We start from the raw sequence: 18,590 nt of genomic DNA, 5'->3' as shown, positions 1-18,590 counted from the left end.
GGCCAGGAGTTTGAGGCTGCAGTGAGCTATGATCACTCAACTGCACTCCAGCCTGAGCCACAGAACAAGACTGTGTTATCTCGTAAAAAAAAGAATGGCAGAGGTCCATCTGTCTTCAGAACCCTGGATTTTTCCAGTACTCCACACTTAATAGCCTCTCAAACACTTAGGAAGTCACTTTATCCTCCCACACAGCCATTTCTGTATTAGATAGGAAAGGAACAAATCTTACAAGGAGTAGTTTAAAAGAAATCATGCTTCAGGCGTCTTGCTTGTAAGTGTTTACCCCACACTCCCAAACACACAAATACAACAGCAGGATCTGACAGGGCATCAATCCAAAATAAACTTTCAGGGCTACTACAATAGCTTTGGAAATAAGCCAATGATTATATTAGCATTACATTTAGCTTCTTGATCTCTCCTAGGAAACTTCTTATTAAACAATGAGATGGGGTCAGTGTTATGGACCTTTGTGTTTATGCCTCCCTAGAAGTTTTTATTTTTTTGTATTTGACCTTTCCAGCCAAAAGACTTTAACCATACGGATCATTTCTCAGTAGCCATATTCACCATCCACCGGATCCTCCCCCCTGACTCAGGAGTTTGGGTCTGCAGTGCGAACACAGTGGCTGGGATGGTGGAAAAGCCCTTCAACATTTCTGTTAAAGGTAAGTTCATTTTCCAGAAAAAGGGATTGTATCCTTGAGGCACTATGTTTTTGTATTGCTGGGAAAAGATGCTGCTTCTAGACGGAAAGGTATGCGACCACTAAAATACCTTGGAGGTAATTTCCAGGATACTAAGCCTTTAAAACATTATATGCATGAAACCAGAGTGAAGAGATTAAGAGTATGCACTGTGGAGTCCCACAGCCCCGGGTTTGATGTTGTCTCAAACAGCTCATAATCTTGTGGGTGGCCTTGACCAAATAAATTTACCTTTTTGAGTCTCTCTCTATTTGTAAATGAAGCATAATGTAGGTACCTCTTAGGGTTATTGTGAAGCCTTGTTAAACACATAAAATACTTGGAATTGTGTCTGGCACAACATTATCTGGTAGTGATTATATTTCACAAGAAGGTTAGCATTGTCGTTGTGACTTCCTTTTCATTATTGTAGAGAATTGTTTGGAGAATCCCTATTTTGAGGATTACTCACTTAATAAGAAGCCCAGCCTATGCTATATAATTAACATGAATATCTTTTCACATTCAGGGCTGTGGGCATTTTTCCTGCTATAAATTAGTATTTCAAAATTCAAATTAATGTGAGTGTTTGTGTGTAGATTTGTGGCTTGAGTGGAAGAACTAAAATGGAGGTAAGTCCACGTTAACTTGGCTGGTGTACGTAGCTACAGCAAGGAATTTTAAATCCGCAAGTTACTTATGCACCTGTTTAGACAAGAATACCCCACAGCTCTCTGGCATATATTCTAGGAAAGGCACTAGGCTAAGATTACTTGTAATTTCTTATACATTGTAAATGCTCTGTAAATAGTTGCTATCCTGTATTGTTTAGAGAATAATGACAAGAAAAAGTCTACATGTTCAGACACAATTTTTTTTCTGAATATTTTTGATCCACGGTTGGCTGATCCACAGATGTAAACCCACGGATACAAAGGGTCAATTTATACAGTAGCAGAGATTATAAGCACACATCTTAGTATTAAACCTGGATCTCCTGACTCCCAAACCCAGCACTGTCTCTTCTGGCCCATTTTGCTTTCTGAGTCTCTTGTGTAACAGAGGGGGAGACTGTGAGGTGACCAAAGTTGATTTGTATTTGGCCCCCTTTCATTACTTCACTAGTAATCACTTGGGAGATCCCAGAGGTAACTTCCATAAATGAAATGCTGTAAATACTCAGAACATAATCTATGTTTTAAAGGCCAGTAACAACAGTAGCATAAATGCAACCCTCATAGATTTGGATTCTGTGCCCTGAGAATCCATATGAACCATCTCAGAATCCTTCTTCTTATTCGTACTTTTGGTTATAGGAAAAAGCCCAAATCTGTTTTATTTGGTAGAACATTCACATGATCAAAATCATTTCTTGCATCTTGCATGTTCTTGGAAGAAAGGAAATGATATGCAGACAAGAAAAATTACCCTACTTTTAAACTTCTGGGAATGTTTGCTACCCATGGACATACATCCAAAACAAACCATGTGGTGAATACACAGAAGAGTCACTGGGTCTAGTTTTTAGTTTGTAGTGAAAGACATAGCACACAACATCAATGTGTAGAAGCGTCTCCAGTCTTAAGTCACTGCTGTCTCTTTGCTGTCACATTGACTGGCAGCCATAAAATGTAAATAGCCATTAGGGAATGTAATCAATTTAATCAGCATCTTTTATTATAGTATTTAAAAAAACAGATACTAGGCTTTAACACCAGTGTACAGATTGGTACAATTACTTTGGAAAACTGGCAACATGTACTAAACCTAAACATTTACTTACCCTATGAACCAGCAATTCCACTCCTAGGTATATGCTCAAAAGAATGGCTGTATTATGTTCAAAAAAGACATCTTCAAGAATGTTCAGAGCAGTTGTATTCATAGTAGCCCCAAACTGAAATTAACTCAAATGTCCATCAACATTAGAGAGGATACACTAATCACAAATTGTAGTATATTCATATGTATTAGTTTGCTAGGGCTGCTGTAACAAAGTACTACAGGCTGGGTGGCTTAAGCAACAGGAATTTTCTCATAATTCTGGAGGCTAAAGGTCCAAGATCAAGGCATCAACAGAGTTTATTTCTTCTGTGGCTTCTCTCCTTGGCTTGTAGATGGCCATTGTCTCCCTATATCTTCACAAGGAGATTAAATTAGGACACGGGGACAGGGTCTTCCCTTTCTACCTGTGTCCTAATTTAATCTTCTTATAAGGACACCAGTCATATTGGTTTATGGCACACCCTAATAAACTTATTTTAAACTAATTACTTCTTTAAAGGCCTTATCTCCAGACACGGTTACATCCTGAGGTACCAGGGGTTAAAACTTTAACGTGTGATTTGGGGGGAAAACAATTTAGCCCATAAAATCATGCAGAAGAATATTAAAGAGTAATAAAAAAGAATTAATTTCTGCAACAGTATGGATGAATCTTTCCAACCTGATTACCAGTGAAAGAAAGTACATGCTTTATGATTCCATTTATATAAAGCTAAAGAACAGGCAATACTAATCTTCAGTCACAGAAGTCAGAATAGTAGCTACCTCTGGGTAGAGGATATTGACTGGAAAAGGGAACACAGGTGCCTTCTGGAAGGCTGGGAATATTCTCTATCTTAATCTGCGTGGTGGTTACATGGGTGTACACATAGGTAAAGTCCCTTGAGATAAATACACTTAAGATATTTGCACTTGACAATATGTATGTTCCATCTCAGTAAAAATGATTAAAAGGCAAAAAAATAAAATGATATATTACTAAGAGGAAGCCTTTGTAGCGATTTTTAAGCCCTTGTAAAAGTACTACAGACTGGCATTAATGGCTGTAATAAAATGTGCATCTGCTGGTTTAAAGAAAGGGGTGGCCTTATGTTATCATACAAGGAAAGCATTACTTGAACCAATGTACTCACAGCACTGCCCTCCTTTCCAGCCTAAGTGAAATGCGTACTCAGACTTATCTAACTTAACGCTGGCACGTTCTGCCTCCAGTTAGGGGATACTGCTTCTTACTGGCTTTATTATCCTGACCTTGGACAACTTCCTAAGTCGTCACTTAGTCAACAGAATTTACTTTAGGCCTATTATGTTTCAGCCCCTGTTCTAGGCACTGGGAATAGAGCAGTGAATAATACAAGGGGAAAAAAACTCATCGTGGAGCTTACATTCCCACAGGGAGATAAACAGTGAGCAAATAAGTAAAATGTACAGTTCACTAAAATGCTGAGTGTCTTGGAGACAAAGCAGAAATGGGGGTAGAGAATGCTGGGGCAGGGCTGGAGTGGTGACTGTAATTTTAAATAGGGTAGTCAAGGCTTCCTCAGAAGATATTTGAGCAAAGACTTGAAGGTCATTTCTAAGGAAGGTGAGTCAAAGCATTGAGACAGAAAGAAAAAGAAAAATTACTGAACGTTGCAATGTCCTCTGAAATCCGAAAGGTTCTGCATTGTATAATTACACTCTTGGGGAGGCAAAACAAAACCAGTTATGCATTTCTGAGAAGGCTGGGCCAAGGGAACTACAGAGCTCACTGGAAATTCAGTTGACAAACAATAATTCAGCACCTAGTTGGTGCTGGTGAACAAACTACACGGTCTTTGCCCTAATGGAATTTAGAGTGTGGTGTGATATTTCATAACCTTTTTATTATCATCCCACTAAGCCCTTTTAGAAATTTTATTCCAGAACTCTCCCTCATCACCATAAAATTTTATTTTCACATATGTACTTTATATCTCTTTACGTACTATGTATGGCTCTTTGGCAGGCTTCAACCCATCGTAATATCTAAAATTTTTGCATCCTCCAAGAACCAATTTTCATTGTTTTGGGGGCGCTGTTATCCCCATTGAGAAACGTGGTCTTTGGCCGGGCATGGTGGCTCAAGCCTGTAATCCCAGCACTTTGGGAGGCCGAGACGGGCGGATCATGAGGTCAGGAGATTGAGACCATCCTGGCTAACACGGTGAAACCCCGTCTCTACTAAAAAATACAAAAAACTAGCCAGGCGAGGTGGCGGGCGCCTGTAGTCCCAGCTACTCAGGAGGCTGAGGCAGGAGAATGGCCTAAACCCAGGGGGCAGAGCTTGCAGTGAGCTGAGATCCAGCCACTGCACTCCAGCCTGGGTGGCAGAGCGAGACTCCGTCTCAAAAAAAAAAAAAAAAAAAAAGAGAATACGTGGTCTTTGAGACGGGGAGATTGTTGTAGATTATCTGAGTGGACCCACTCCAATCCCTTGAGTCATTAAAAGTAGAGAAATTTCCTGACAATAGTCAGAGACGTGGTGGTCAAAGAAGGATCAGAGAGGCCTGATGTTGTTGACTTTGAAGGCGTAGGAAGGAGCCTTGAGCCAGGGAATGCAGGCAGTCTCTAGAAGCTAGAAAGAACAAGGAAACAGATTATCTTCTAAGCCTCCAGAAAGGAACACAACCTTCCTAACGCCTTAATTTTAGCACAGCGAGACCCATGTCTGACTTCTGACTTCTAGAACTATAATAAATTTGTGTTGTTTGGCTGAAAGAGATATATATATAGAGAGAGAGAGAGAGAATATGAATGATGATCTAGAAGACCAATATCAAATAATCAAATAATCATACTACAAAGAGTAATAAACTCTAAAAATCGCCATGAAGGAAAAGTAGAGGTTCTGTGGAAGCATACAATACCTTAATTCAGGTTCTATGATAGCCGCCTGTGAAATATGCACATCAGAGCTAAGAATTAACTGGGAGAATAATGGGAGGTAAAGCATTCCTTGCAGGAGAGTAGCATCCACAAAGAATCTAAGGAAAGGAGGTTCATGCTTTGTTAGTTGGATGAAGGGAAAGGTCAATGGGATTGGAGGTTACTAGGTGAGGGGAAGAGGAGGCTGGAGAGTGGGCAGGGGCTCAATGGCTCAAGGCCTGGCTAGTCATGGTATGAAGTTTTGGTTTTATCCTACATGTGATAAGAATCCATTGAAGGGTCTTGAGTAAAGGGGCACATTTATTTTAAGGAAGCACTTTGAGGATAATGGGTTGGGGAAGCAAAAGCAAAGCAGAGAGCTTAGAGAGCAGGTGATCTCCCTGAGTCTGGGCAGAAAACTTTAAGAGGACTTTGTCGGACATGTAAAACACATCTTTTACCTCCACCTAAGAACAATCAAACCTCAAAGCCGAAGGACTAATTTGTCTTCTGAAATTGTATTTAGTTCTTCCAAAGCCCCTGAATGCCCCAAACGTGATTGACACTGGACATAACTTTGCTGTCATCAACATCAGCTCTGAGCCTTACTTTGGGGATGGACCAATCAAATCCAAGAAGCTTCTATACAAACCAGTTAATCACTATGAGGCTTGGCGACATATTCAAGGTAAGCTTTGGACAGGATAGATGCCCGCTGGGGATGTGGCACCAGGAGAAATATTTTTCTCCAAATCTAGAAATTCCCTTCTCCCTGCCTCAATCCTCTACCCCAAGGTGGTGGCTGTTGTAGAGGATTCCATTTCAGAGTATTCAAGAGAGAGTGCAGGGGGCCTCTGAGCTCTGGCCTCTAACTTTCTGGAAGTCACTGTGTGCTCTGGAACACAGAACCAGCTCACACCATGAGTTATATCTATATCAATATTTCTTTCTGGATCTCCAGTCCTGTTTTTAGTTATTCTGTCTTGCCTGGTCATCGTGAAAGACACTTGTTTACACCATGAATATGGTAGCAGGAAAGTCCAGAGTCTGCTATGAAGGGCAGAGAGGCTTAATCTGCCTAAATCCTGGGGGTGATTGTTGCTGCTGTATTGAGTTGCTTATTCCTTTTCTCATTTCATGTCTTGCCCTGTCCTGCAGACTCTTAACACAGAGAAATTTTTAAAGGAATTTGAACCTGCAAAGTTTGGGCTGTGGCAGACTGGAACGGGCTGCGGGGAGGACAAGGACAGGCAAAGAGAGCTACAGGCCCCTCCCCTAACTTCCTGAAAGAAAAAAATAATTGAACAAAATGTGACAAAATGCCAAAAGTTCATGAAAACAGTTGAATTTATTTTGAAACACAAATTACATTTGTTGCATGATAATGTAAAATCACAATTTTAAAAAGCAAAGGCAGCATTATCAGTGACCATGCTGCTTCCATTGGACCATCCTATGAAAAGACCTGCCACTATCATGCTTGTAGGCAGCATGTCCTCCTCCGCCCATACCTTTGTCTTACTATGCCTATGATTTCCTTAAAATGACCCTCTATTCACTATATGGAGGTAATTAAGGAAACTCCAGGAAAAAAAAAAGAGAAGAGGAGGAGGGTTTTGGGCTGAATAACACTAGCTGACCCGGGTAGACCGGATAAAATGGTATTATTACTGAGTCCTTCATGTACTATTGTAGATTCTATCAAAATTCAGAATTCCAGGGATGTCAGGCTGATTTGCTGAATTGCTGTTTCCAACATCAGTGGCTAGGTCTTTTGCTGTCATATGGTGGTAATAATGCATCACCTTTTTCTACAAGTGGACATTGACAAAGTGGTCTTCTAAGAACTGTTAAACACATCCCAGTTTTTTTCTTACCAAGTAGGAATTTATCATATGGTAAGGCAGAAATTTATCTTTGCAATATCCATTGAGAAACAGAGGCTGACTAAAGCAAATAGGTAAGGAGAAAAGAGGCAGATACCATTTGTTTATGGGTACTATTGTCAAGGACTTCAGAATGCTCCATTGTGATAGTATGACCATTACAAATCAGTTATCTGGTCATTTTGAGCAAACCTCCTGAGCATCTTTTTCTCGATAGCTTGATTGCAATCAGTGAACATACTTGAAAACAGTAGCAATTAAATTATTTTATTCTAATTGAGTATTCCCCAAATCTGGTATTCCATATAGTAGAAGATTTGTGAGGTTTTATTCTACAAATGAAAAGACAAAAGCACCAGGGCAGAAATGTGTAAGTGGCACAGAAATACACACTTGAATGTGTACATTGTAACCTGGAAACATTTCAAAAGCCTAATTTTCCTCATATTAGGAAGGATGAGGCCTTGAAGATGGAATTGCCTCTCTGCTTCACTAAGACATAGTTTGAAAACCTAAAATTAGCTCCCATTACAATAACAACAACCCTGGCTTAAGGAATGTAAGAGAATGCCAACTTAAGTTTACTGGACTTTTTCTCTTCTCAGTGACAAATGAGATTGTTACACTCAACCATTTGGAACCTCGAACAGAATATGAACTCTGCGTGCAACTGGTCCGTCGTGGAGAGGGTGGGGAAGGGCATCCTGGACCTGTGAGACGCTTCACAACAGCTTCTATCGGTCAGTGGAAGCCAGCACACATTTATTCATGAGCTGGGTGGGAGGGAGAGGAAGGGGAAAGAGGAAGGAAGACCAGGAAGGGTGGTGGTGGGTGAGTGGGTGGGTGGGGATGGAGGTGGCAGGAGTTTGCTTTTGAATGGGTGGGAAAGTGACAGGAAGGCTAGCAACTTCAAGCCAAACTGTTCCTTTATTTGGGTTGGACTCCTGGTCTGTCTCCCTGGGGGAGGAGGTCTGCCGCACTCTGTAGGGACAGAGAAGGAAGCAGATGAGCCTTCAGGAAGGCAGGGCCTCCCCTAGGAGTTGGGATTTACACAGCAGCAACTGTGCTGAGCTTCAGCTCCTGCATTTTATCACTGGCTTCCTGTTTCCATCTTAAGGGCCCAGGCCAGGCTCCTGCCACAGGCATATTTCAGAAGTCCAAGTTTATTTATTTTCAAAAATAATTTCTAATTTTTCAAAGTAATTCATGTGCAGAGTCACGACATCAAATAGAATAAGAAGCTTTTATCTGAAGAACATTCCCCTGCTCCACCCTCCACCTCCCAGTCCTGCTTCCTATAGGTAGCCACTTTCATCTCCTTAAGCTGTTTCTTATCATATTTACCTCCCTTTTCTAAATCAGTGGTTCTCAAACATAAGTGTCCATCAGAATCATTCAGAGAGTTTGTTAAAAGATATTTCTGGACTGGGCACGGTGGCTCACACCTGTAATCCCAGCACTTTGGGAGGCCGAGGTGGATGGATCACAAGGTCAGGAGATTGAGACCACGGTAAAACCCCGTCTCTACTAAAAATACAAAAAATTAGCCAGGCGCGGTGGCGGGCGCCTGTAGTCCCAGCTAGCTACTTGGGAGGCTGAGGCAGGAGAATGGCAGGAACCTGGGAGGCGGAGCTTGCAGTGAGCCGAGATCGCACCACTGCACTCCAGCCAGGGGGACAGAGCAAGACTCCGTCTCAAAAAAAAAAAAAAAAAAAAAAAAAAAAGGGGTTTTCTGGGCCTCATCCCCAGAGTTTCTGATTCAATGGTTTCGAGGTGAGGATGAACCCCGGCCTCAATAATTTTGCATTTCTAGTAGGTTCAATAATTTTGCATTTCTAGTAGGTTCCCAAGTGATGCTTGATGCTGCTGGTCCTGGGTCCACATGTTCTAGATAACATATGTAAAATTATTTCTTGATTTATCAGTGGTGTTTTGTATTGATTGCTTCTATCGCGTTAACTTTGTGAAGCCTCCTTGATGCTAACCTGACTTCCGGCTTTCTGTTACCCAGGTACCCTCCATTGAAATACTGGAGTGATCTTTTGTAAAGTTCCATTCTGGTTCTTTGAATTGTTCACTGTGTATAACCATTCTGTTACTATCTCTTGGTCAGTGCTTTATACTTTCAACTTCATATATATTTAATTTGTATCACCTAGGAAAGTAAGAATTATCATCTTCCCTATTTTATAGATTGAAAAGTAGAGACTCAGAGTACTTAATAACAGTAAGATGCATCACCATACTAAATCTTCAGGCTTTATATCTTTGTGTTTTAGAGCCAGGATCTTGCTCTGTCACTCAGGCTGGAGTACAGTGGTTTGATCATCACTCATTACAGTCTCTCTCTCCTGGGCTCAAGTCATGCTCCCACATCAGCCTCCCGAGTAGCTGGGACTACAGGCACACCACCACATCTGGCTACTTTAAAATTTTTTTTGTAGAGACGGGGTCTTGCTGTGTTGCCCAGGCTGGTCTTAAACTCCTGCCTCAAGCAGTCCCCCAGCCTCGGCCTCTCAACGTGTTAGGATTACAGGGATGAACCACCACTCCCAGTCCAGGCTCCATATCCTTTTGTTTCTCCAGTTATTATTTCTACCTAGAATCCCAAAGGCACCAGCTTCTTATCCCAGTTCACAGATTTGCCTGTGTTTTACTCCATTTACTAAAGGCAGAAGGATATGTTATGATCGAGTGAAAAAACTAGGAAGAACATCCACTTTTCTTCTGCGGAGATTGTGTGTGCACCCTTAACAGAAACATCTTTTCTTCACACCACCCACCTAGTTTTTATTTTACTAGCAGCATCCTTAAAGAACCTAATGAGACTCAAAAGCTACTCTGAGGCTTATAGAAGCATTACACACAAGTAAGAAATGGCTTCTTGGGGGCCCACCAGGTTGTGAATATAGAAAATAAACCCAGAAACTATATACAGCGGAAAAAAGGGACCTCTACAACCATGACCCAAGGGATCCCTGACACGTCATCATGATACTGCTAAAAGGCAAATGGTAGTTAATTCTCTCTCAAGTCACTGTTGGTGAGTCAAAAGGGGAAGGTCATAGACTGACTCAGATGGAAAGTATTTATGGAACAGAACATAAAACACAGCCCCACACTGTACTGTCTTCTGCCCTCAGAATATGTTCCAGCCAGGAGGGGTCTCAGAATATTTCAAAGCAGTTCTCAGGGATAGGCGGGAAGGGAATTATTGAAGGTTCTTCTTTTCCCATCATTTGAATTTTGCTGATGTTTGCTTTTCATTTCATCTGGCAGTTGCACTGTTGATGTGTGTTGATTGAGGTGGTGAAGGCCAGGGAGTCCGGGAGGGGAAGGAAGAGAACACTTTCTGAACATATTGCAGAAAGGGGCAGACAGGGAGGGGTATGGGGTAATCATGTTCCCAAAGGGAAGGAAAAGGGGAAATGACTATTTGTTGGGTTACTCTTCTGTACCAGGCACAGGATTGGGAGGTATACATGTATTCTCCAAAATATCAACTCCCCATTCTCCCTTGTCATTGCAAACCTGCCTAAACCACTCTGGATGGCTATTTTGGAGGTTAAACTTCAGAGGTTAACAAGAGGAGATGACATCACCTCTCTCCATTTGCAAAGGTTACAGAGAAAGGGCCATCAGACCTTTTGCATAATGCCAAGCAAATGCATGCCTGGCTGCTGGTTCTCACTAGTCTGAGGGTAGTCAGAACTGGGCTGGTGGGACTTAATTCCCAGTAGATGGAGACAGACCCTTCTTCTCACCTCGAACCGAGAGTAAGAGCAGTGTTTCTCAACCTTTAAAAAAAAAGTATTGCTCATCCCCAGTGAGCTGTTTCACATACGTTTGTCCGAGTAGATCCTGCCTCCCATGAAATTTTAATACCACAGATATGCTCTGTTTCTGTTTCTGTATTATGGTCCTTTGTAAACAACTGTAGTAATCTGAAATTTTCTCATGCACCAAGAGTGACTTTTTTGCCCCATAGGGGTGATTGTGTCCCTACTGAGAATGCATGAATTAGAGGATCTCTATCCTACGTTTTGGAAGGACTTTATATCCGGAATTTAAAAATCAGTTTACTATTATTAACTGAAAACACACTATTTCCTCCTTTGTCCAGTGACGTAGGACATCTTGAAAGAAGGAAGGGAGGGAGGAAACCAATGTTAATAGAGCCTCTAACACCTTCCAAGCATTTTCACATCCATTGTCTCACTTACTACTCCTGAGTCTGGAAGATGGATATTTTAATTTTATTTTACAGGTGAACTTGGAGAGATTATGGATTTGTCCAAGGTTGCAAAAGTAAAGTGGTGTGTTCCTGTCTCTCTGATTTTAAAACCCATATTATTTCTATTCAGTGACGTCTTGGTAGCCCAGGCTCCTGTGGGTGATTATGGCCAGGCATCACGTAGTCATGGCGGATACCTTGATGTGATCAGAGCAGGAATAGGCCTGGCCCTGCCACCACAGCTGTATGATTTCTGAAATTCTTGCTAAGGGGAAGGAACCCCCAAATTGCTTTACAATGTATTGCTCAAAATGGTAACAGAAACGGTAAATACTCGCCCATAATCCCATAACCTTGGCAAATCTACTGTTTTGATTTTTATCAGTTTCCTTCCTATCCTTCACCATTGTAGACATAACTTTTACCATGTCTACATGCAGTTGAAGTCTTTTTATTGGGCTTTCATACTTTTCCTAATTATCTATTTTTCCACTGGATGGCTGTATCATAATTTATTAAAGCAGTTTCCTATTTTGAGTGTTTAGGTTTCTTCCAATTGTTTGCTAATATAAATAATGTAATGAATCATTTTGGTAGGAAAAAAAGTATCATATGGCCACTTGCTTGTGTTTCTTTGATAGCTTATGAAGTTGTATATTATTCTAGAAGCCAAGGTTACTCTTAAAAGGTGCCCTTTAGCACTGTCATTGCCTCCACCCTTGTATTAGTCTGTACTTGCATTGCTATAAAGAAATAATTGAGACTGGGTAATTTAGAAGAAAAGAGGTTTGGCTTTTTACCAAACCAAACAGTAAAAACAGTAACCATTGGCTCATGGTTCTGCGTGCTATAGAGGAAGTATCTGCTTTTGGGGAGGCCTGAGTGAGCTTTTACTCGTGGCAGAAGGCAAGGTGGGAGCAGGCACTTTGCATGGTGAAAGCAGGAGCAAAAGAGTGAGGGGGGCCATGCTATACACTTTTAAATGACCAGCTTTCATCAGAACTCACTCGGTATCAGGAGGACAGCACCAAGGGGGATGGTGCTAAACCATTCATGGGAAGTCACCCTCATCAGCCAATCACCTCCCACCAGGCCCCACCTCCAACATTGGGGATTACATTTCAACATGAGATTTGGGTGGGGACATTCATCCAAACTATATCAACTGTATTATAAAAATAATGATTTTTCTGGATTCTCCTAGGACTCCCTCCTCCAAGAGGTCTAAATCTCCTGCCTAAAAGTCAGACCACTCTAAATTTGACCTGGCAACCAATATTTCCAAGCTCGGAAGATGACTTTTATGTTGAAGTGGAGAGAAGGTCTGTGCAAAAAAGTGATCAGCAGAATATTAAAGTTCCAGGCAACCTGACTTCAGTGCTACTTAACAACTTACATCCCAGGGAGCAGTACGTGGTCCGAGCTAGAGTTAACACCAAGGCCCAGGGGGAATGGAGTGAAGATCTCACTGCTTGGACCCTTAGTGACAGTAAGTAATTCATGCTGCTCCAGCCTCATCTGAGCAATAAGGGGCTACCGCCATTCAGACTTAGCTAACATCACTTCAAGTCTATTGGAAATTGTGAAAGAAAGTTGGTTGTGAGACAAGGCTAATTAGCGCCCCCCACCTAATCATTTTAATAACTTGCAATATATAACATATGTTTGGATTTGCAATAATTCAGGCGGGGCTGTGCTAAAATTTACCTTCCCTTGGTGTGTAGTTGTTTATTTAGTAAATTAGTAACAAGAAGAAGGTTTTCTAGGGCTTGTTGAACCATTTATGGGGTAGTTTTGAAGAATCATCATATATCTACATGTACATAGATGTCAGTTAATTCCAGATGGATCTTTCCTAATCTTAAAAACCAAATAACTTTGCTTGAAACCCCTTGAAAACAGGTAATTTTAAAAGTTAAATCTAAGAGTAATAAAATGACTTTTTTTCAAAGTATTTTGCATTTCAGGCTTTTCTCTATTTCAGATTGGTCATTTAAAATTAATGGGAATTCCTTGGGTTTCTTTGTAGTATTTGAAAGTCTATTCATCACCAAGCAGAGAGTTTGATTTTGATGCACTGAAATTAGAACTGTGTGCATTTGGAACCCTTGGAAAGATAAACTATTTCTTGGCCACACATACTACCACTTAAGTCAGGATCATGCGGTCTGTGGCCTTACCACCCTGAACACGCTGAATCTCGTTGATCCTGGAAGCTAAGCAGGGTCAAGCCTGCATGGGAGATTATGTGGTCCCTTGCCAGCTCCCAGAGTCTGAGGCTCTCTTTGCAGCTGGTTCTCCACTTCCTCAGGAACAGGTGTGGAAGCTGGCTTAGTGTTTCTCCAGCCACTCTTTTATTGCATCAGTGACATATGAAAGTCTGAATTGTTTTGCCAGTGTTTAGGGATTCTTCATATGAATTTTTTAATTCTGTGAAATTTCCAAGGTGCAGAATCATGCTAACAGTAACACAACAAACAATCACATTCCTACCATCCAGAATTAACAACCGTTAACATTTTGTCATATTTGCTTTCAGCATTTTGTTGTTGACTTAACAGGGGTAATAACCCACTGCAGGTGTATCAATATCTCCCGCAACTGTTACCCCATTCCATTTCTATTCCCCTCTCCCAAGAGACAACCAAAATTATGGGTTTGTTAAGTATATTTCCATTTAATGTTGTGTGTATATATATATTTTGAGACAAGGTTATTGCTCTGTTGCCCAGGCTGGGGAGCAGTGGTGCCATTATGGCTTCTGCAGCCTTGGCTTCCTGGGCCCAAGCAATCCTCCCACCTCAGCCTCCTGAGTAGCTGGGACCACAGGCACACGCCACCACACCTGACTCATTTTCAAAAACTTTTTGGAGAGATGGGATCTCCCTATGTTGCTTAGGCTGGTCTGGAACTCCTGGGCTCAAGCAATCTTCCCGCCTTCGCCTCCCAAAGTGCTGGAATTACAGGCATGAGCCACTGTGCCAAGTGCCCTGTTCTATAATTTTAATACCTCTGAAAGTATACACATGCATACATATCATTCTCCATTTTTTGAATGAACATTATTAATTTTATCTATCCATGTTAATTTATTTAGCTTGGATGCATGCCATTGTAACTTCTGTATACTAGTCTGTCTTATGAATGTATCTTGTGATTCATCTACTCCCTTTTAGATGGAGATGTAGGTTTTTTCATTTTTTACTATCATGAACAAAATGCAATGCCCATTCTTATGCATGTCTCCATGCGCATAGACAGGTGTGAGAGTTTTTCTAGGGAACAGGTCCAGTGGTGGAACTCATGGGTTATTTCCCTCTAAAGTGGTTAGTCAGTGTGTACTATGTTCAGGAGCGTATGGCAGTGCCGTTTTCCTTATACCCATCTCTGTGTCTATATCCTTTCCCTCCATCACTCGATAGTGTCACACCTTTTTATTTTCACATATCTCAAAAGCAAAATATGGTACCTCGTTGTTAATTTCAATTTTGATTTCCTTGATAGCTAGCAAAGGTGAGCATCTTTTTATGTTAATTGTTCATCTGGATGTCCTCTTTTTTGATATACTTATTGATATCCTTTGCTCATTTGGAATAGGTCGTCTTACTGGTAAAAATTATTTGTGTAATCTAAATACTTTGTTATGTATATTGCAAATATATTCTTCTACTCCCTTTATTGTAACCTTGTTTATGGTGGCTTTTAACCCGCAGACACTTGACATTTTGATGCAATTGGACCTGTCAGTATTTGCCTGTATGATTTATACTTTTTGCATTTTGGAATTATTCCCTATCCCAAGGTCATAAACATATTCTGTGTGTTTTTCCTAGTAGTTCTAGTGTTGTTTTGTGTATTTAGGTCTTTAAGATATAGGATTGTTATTTTGGGGTACAGTATATTTTAATACTTTTATTTTAACCTTATTTATTCACATATGGCATGTCAGTAGTCCCAATGCCACGTATTGAGTAGTCCCCATGATGAACTGTGATGCTTTCTGTATCATATGCCAGGTTCTCATATTCATTTTGCATCTATTTCTGGGTGTTCTGTTCTCTTCCATTGATCTGTTTGTTCCGGCACAATTTCTAGCATATTCAAATTAACTAGAGACTTGTGAAATGTCAGTAACTGTGGGATGAATCACTGTTTCCTATTTCAAAATTGTCTTAGGTGCTCACTCACTATTCTATGTAAGTTTCATCCTCATTAGAATGATACACTCTCAAAATCACACTACCAGTATCATATTTATAGAATTAAACAAAAACTAGTTAATAGTTACTGGGAGTCAACTTGCCTTGGATGGTTGTATGAAGTTTGATGGAGGGTCAATGCTGGTGGTGGTAGTAGGGATGTGAGATTGGCAGGGTAGGATTTGATCCCTGTGGGGTCAGGAAATCTGAGGAAGGAGGATATGAATGAGAACATCTCATTTTTACCTGAAAATATTTGTTAATATGCTGTGTTGTCATTGGCTGATCATGTATATTCACAAGTAAAATTAATACTTCCAATTACAAAGTTTGTGTTGGTTTCCAGCCTAGCAATTCCATCTTGTCCAGGGGTAAGAAGTGGAGTGAATTAGATTTGGCATATCACCCCAATTATATGTTAAAAATAATATATGTGTGTTATGTTTTCCTATTGGAAAACATTTACATGGGGAGTATTTGACCCTTACAATGACTTTTTGAGGAAGGTAGAGTAAGAGTGATTATCACATTTAACAGATGAGGAACCTGAGGCACAGAAGAGGGTAAGTGACTTGCCCAAAATTATGGAACTAGTACGGCATGGGGATGGATTAGGATTCTAATCCACATTTTATTTCTATTTTTTTTGTTTTTTCTCCAACCACGCTACAAATGTCTTCCACTTGTCTCTTTGGATGGGCAACCCACTGCTTCAAAGCAACTATGGTTCTAGAGGTTCTTTAGTGGTGATATCCTATTTCTAAATTGTTTAAGGTCTGGTTAGTGTTTCCTAAAGCATTTTAGAAGCTATTTTAGAGTCACCCAGAGAACCTGCTAAAATGTAGATTGCTGGGTCCAGACCCACTGAATTTAAATCAAAGGTTTATTGAGCTATCCCTAAGAGTGACTCCTTTCAAGCATAAAATGGATAAGTTGGTAGATGCAAATTTATGATTTTTAGTTGGCACAAAAATTATATTCATTATTTTTCTAACAATCATCTAAAAGACACTGCTACTTTTTGTGACAGGCTTAGAAGACCACTGGTGTATGAAGTTAAATTTTTTTGAGCCACAACTATACAAATATAAATATGTGATGATAGTAATCTGAAAATGTTGGTATTTCTATCACCCCTTCAATCTCCTGTGGGAAGAAAGACTATTGTATATTTTTATAAAACTATACAAAATACTTGGTACTGGATGTAAAGAAAGTTAAGACATACTGATGATTAATTGTGATTTTTGGATACTGTACCACCTGCTAGACATAGAACATAACAATTAGATTTGGAAGGTTCTAAATCCAATACCTAATTCTCATAAATTGCCATAGTGCCCTAAAGAGTAACAAAGGGGAATCAACATAATGAAAAGAAGAAATTTAAAATAGAAAGGATGTACCTTGAGATACTTCTCAAAGGTTCTAATTTGTTTATAAGTAGTAACTTTCATGTGGAAAAACAATGGTGTATGGAATGAAATAGCCTACGTCTACTATTCACCTTTTGGGACGAGTACAAAACCCTTAAATTTTTGAAGTTTCAGTTTTCTCATCTCTAAAATGTGGATCATAAAAATCTCAGTACTGTGTGGTTATACAAGTCAAGAGAGTGTCTGCATGTGGAAGCACATTGTAAATAGCCTCATAAATGTAAGTTCAGTTACTATTAAGGACAAGAGCTCAAATCCATTCTTTTCCCGGATGAAATAGGCTTAACCTTTATCGGGTCATGAACTTCCCTTCTAGCCTGTGCCCTTTAGAGTTTGAGTGAGAATGTAGTGATGATGCGGTGCCTGCCATCTCCACATGTAGAAAACCTCAAGGCATCTCTTTCTCATCCTGCCTATGTCCCTGAATGGAATGTGATTCTACTTTTCCCCAAATCCCTATAATACTTTGTCTACTAAAAGTTATTAGCACATTTTCTCATGTATACACTGACCTGCCAGTTGCTCCATAAATTTAGGGCAAGGACAGACCACATGACACTAAGACTATGGACTACAGAGCCAGACTGCCAGGAGGTGAATCTTGTTTCTTCTACTTAACAGTAGTGTCACCATGGCTAAGTCACTTAATCTGTCCAGACCTCAGCACTTACAGAAAGACTGCTATGAAGAGGAAGTGAGTTAATATATACAAGAGCCTAGATCAATGCCTGCCATATTGTAAGCACTATATAAATGCCAGCCCTCATAAGCTTTCCATTCTTCCCAGCATCAAGAATAGTAAGCACAGGTTTGTGGAATAACAATTTCTAAGGCCTTCATTTAGTGTCAAGATGACTAATAGATGATATGTGTGTTGCCATTTCCCTGACTGTGCCACTCTTTCAAGTCTGCTTGGAGTCCAGTAGCCACTACCAATTGATTGGAATACGATCTGAGGAAACATCTGTTTGCCTTTCATGGTTTATGAGGGGACGTGAACCCTATCTCAAAAGCATAATGATCTAAGACATGGTAGTATATCTTAATTGAATCTTTTTTCTTTTTAATTTCTAGTTCTTCCTCCTCAACCAGAAAACATCAAGATTTCCAACATCACACACTCCTCGGCTGTGATTTCTTGGACAATATTGGATGGCTATTCTATTTCTTCTATTACTATCCGTTACAAGGTTCAAGGCAAGAATGAAGATCAGCACATTGATGTGAAGATAAAGAATGCCACCATCACTCAGTATCAGCTCAAGGGCCTAGAGCCTGAAACAGCTTACCAGGTGGACATTTTTGCAGAGAACAACATAGGGTCAAGCAACCCAGCCTTTTCTCATGAACTAGTGACCCTCCCAGAATCTGAAGGTTGGTTGAATGGACAGGTATTTATGTAGGATTATCGTGCAGCCCTCTAGGCAGCTGGTTTATCAGGACAGGCCTGTGAGATGAAAGCCTATGAAAGGTCG

General features: G+C 40.4%; 1 protein-coding gene across 2 annotated transcripts in view; it reads left to right on the top strand.

Annotated features, from left to right (window-relative positions):
* TEK (TEK receptor tyrosine kinase) overlaps nt 1–18,590 on the top strand; it is a 121,625-nt gene that overhangs the window by 78,398 nt on the left and 24,637 nt on the right. For both annotated transcript variants that reach the window (XM_005581589.5, XM_005581588.5), the window contains exons 9-13: nt 527–671; nt 5,887–6,048; nt 7,852–7,986; nt 12,685–12,969; nt 18,190–18,489. In XM_005581589.5, coding sequence (XP_005581646.2) covers nt 527–671; nt 5,887–6,048; nt 7,852–7,986; nt 12,685–12,969; nt 18,190–18,489 — 1,027 coding nt within the window. The remainder of the gene's footprint in view (nt 1–526; nt 672–5,886; nt 6,049–7,851; nt 7,987–12,684; nt 12,970–18,189; nt 18,490–18,590) is intronic.

The sequence above is a fragment of the Macaca fascicularis genome, chromosome 15, assembly GCF_037993035.2.
Source record: "Macaca fascicularis isolate 582-1 chromosome 15, T2T-MFA8v1.1".
In the NCBI taxonomy this organism is placed as follows: Eukaryota; Metazoa; Chordata; class Mammalia; order Primates; family Cercopithecidae; genus Macaca; species Macaca fascicularis.
Note: the sequence above shows the minus strand (reverse complement) of the source record. Positions and strands in the feature narration are given on the sequence as shown.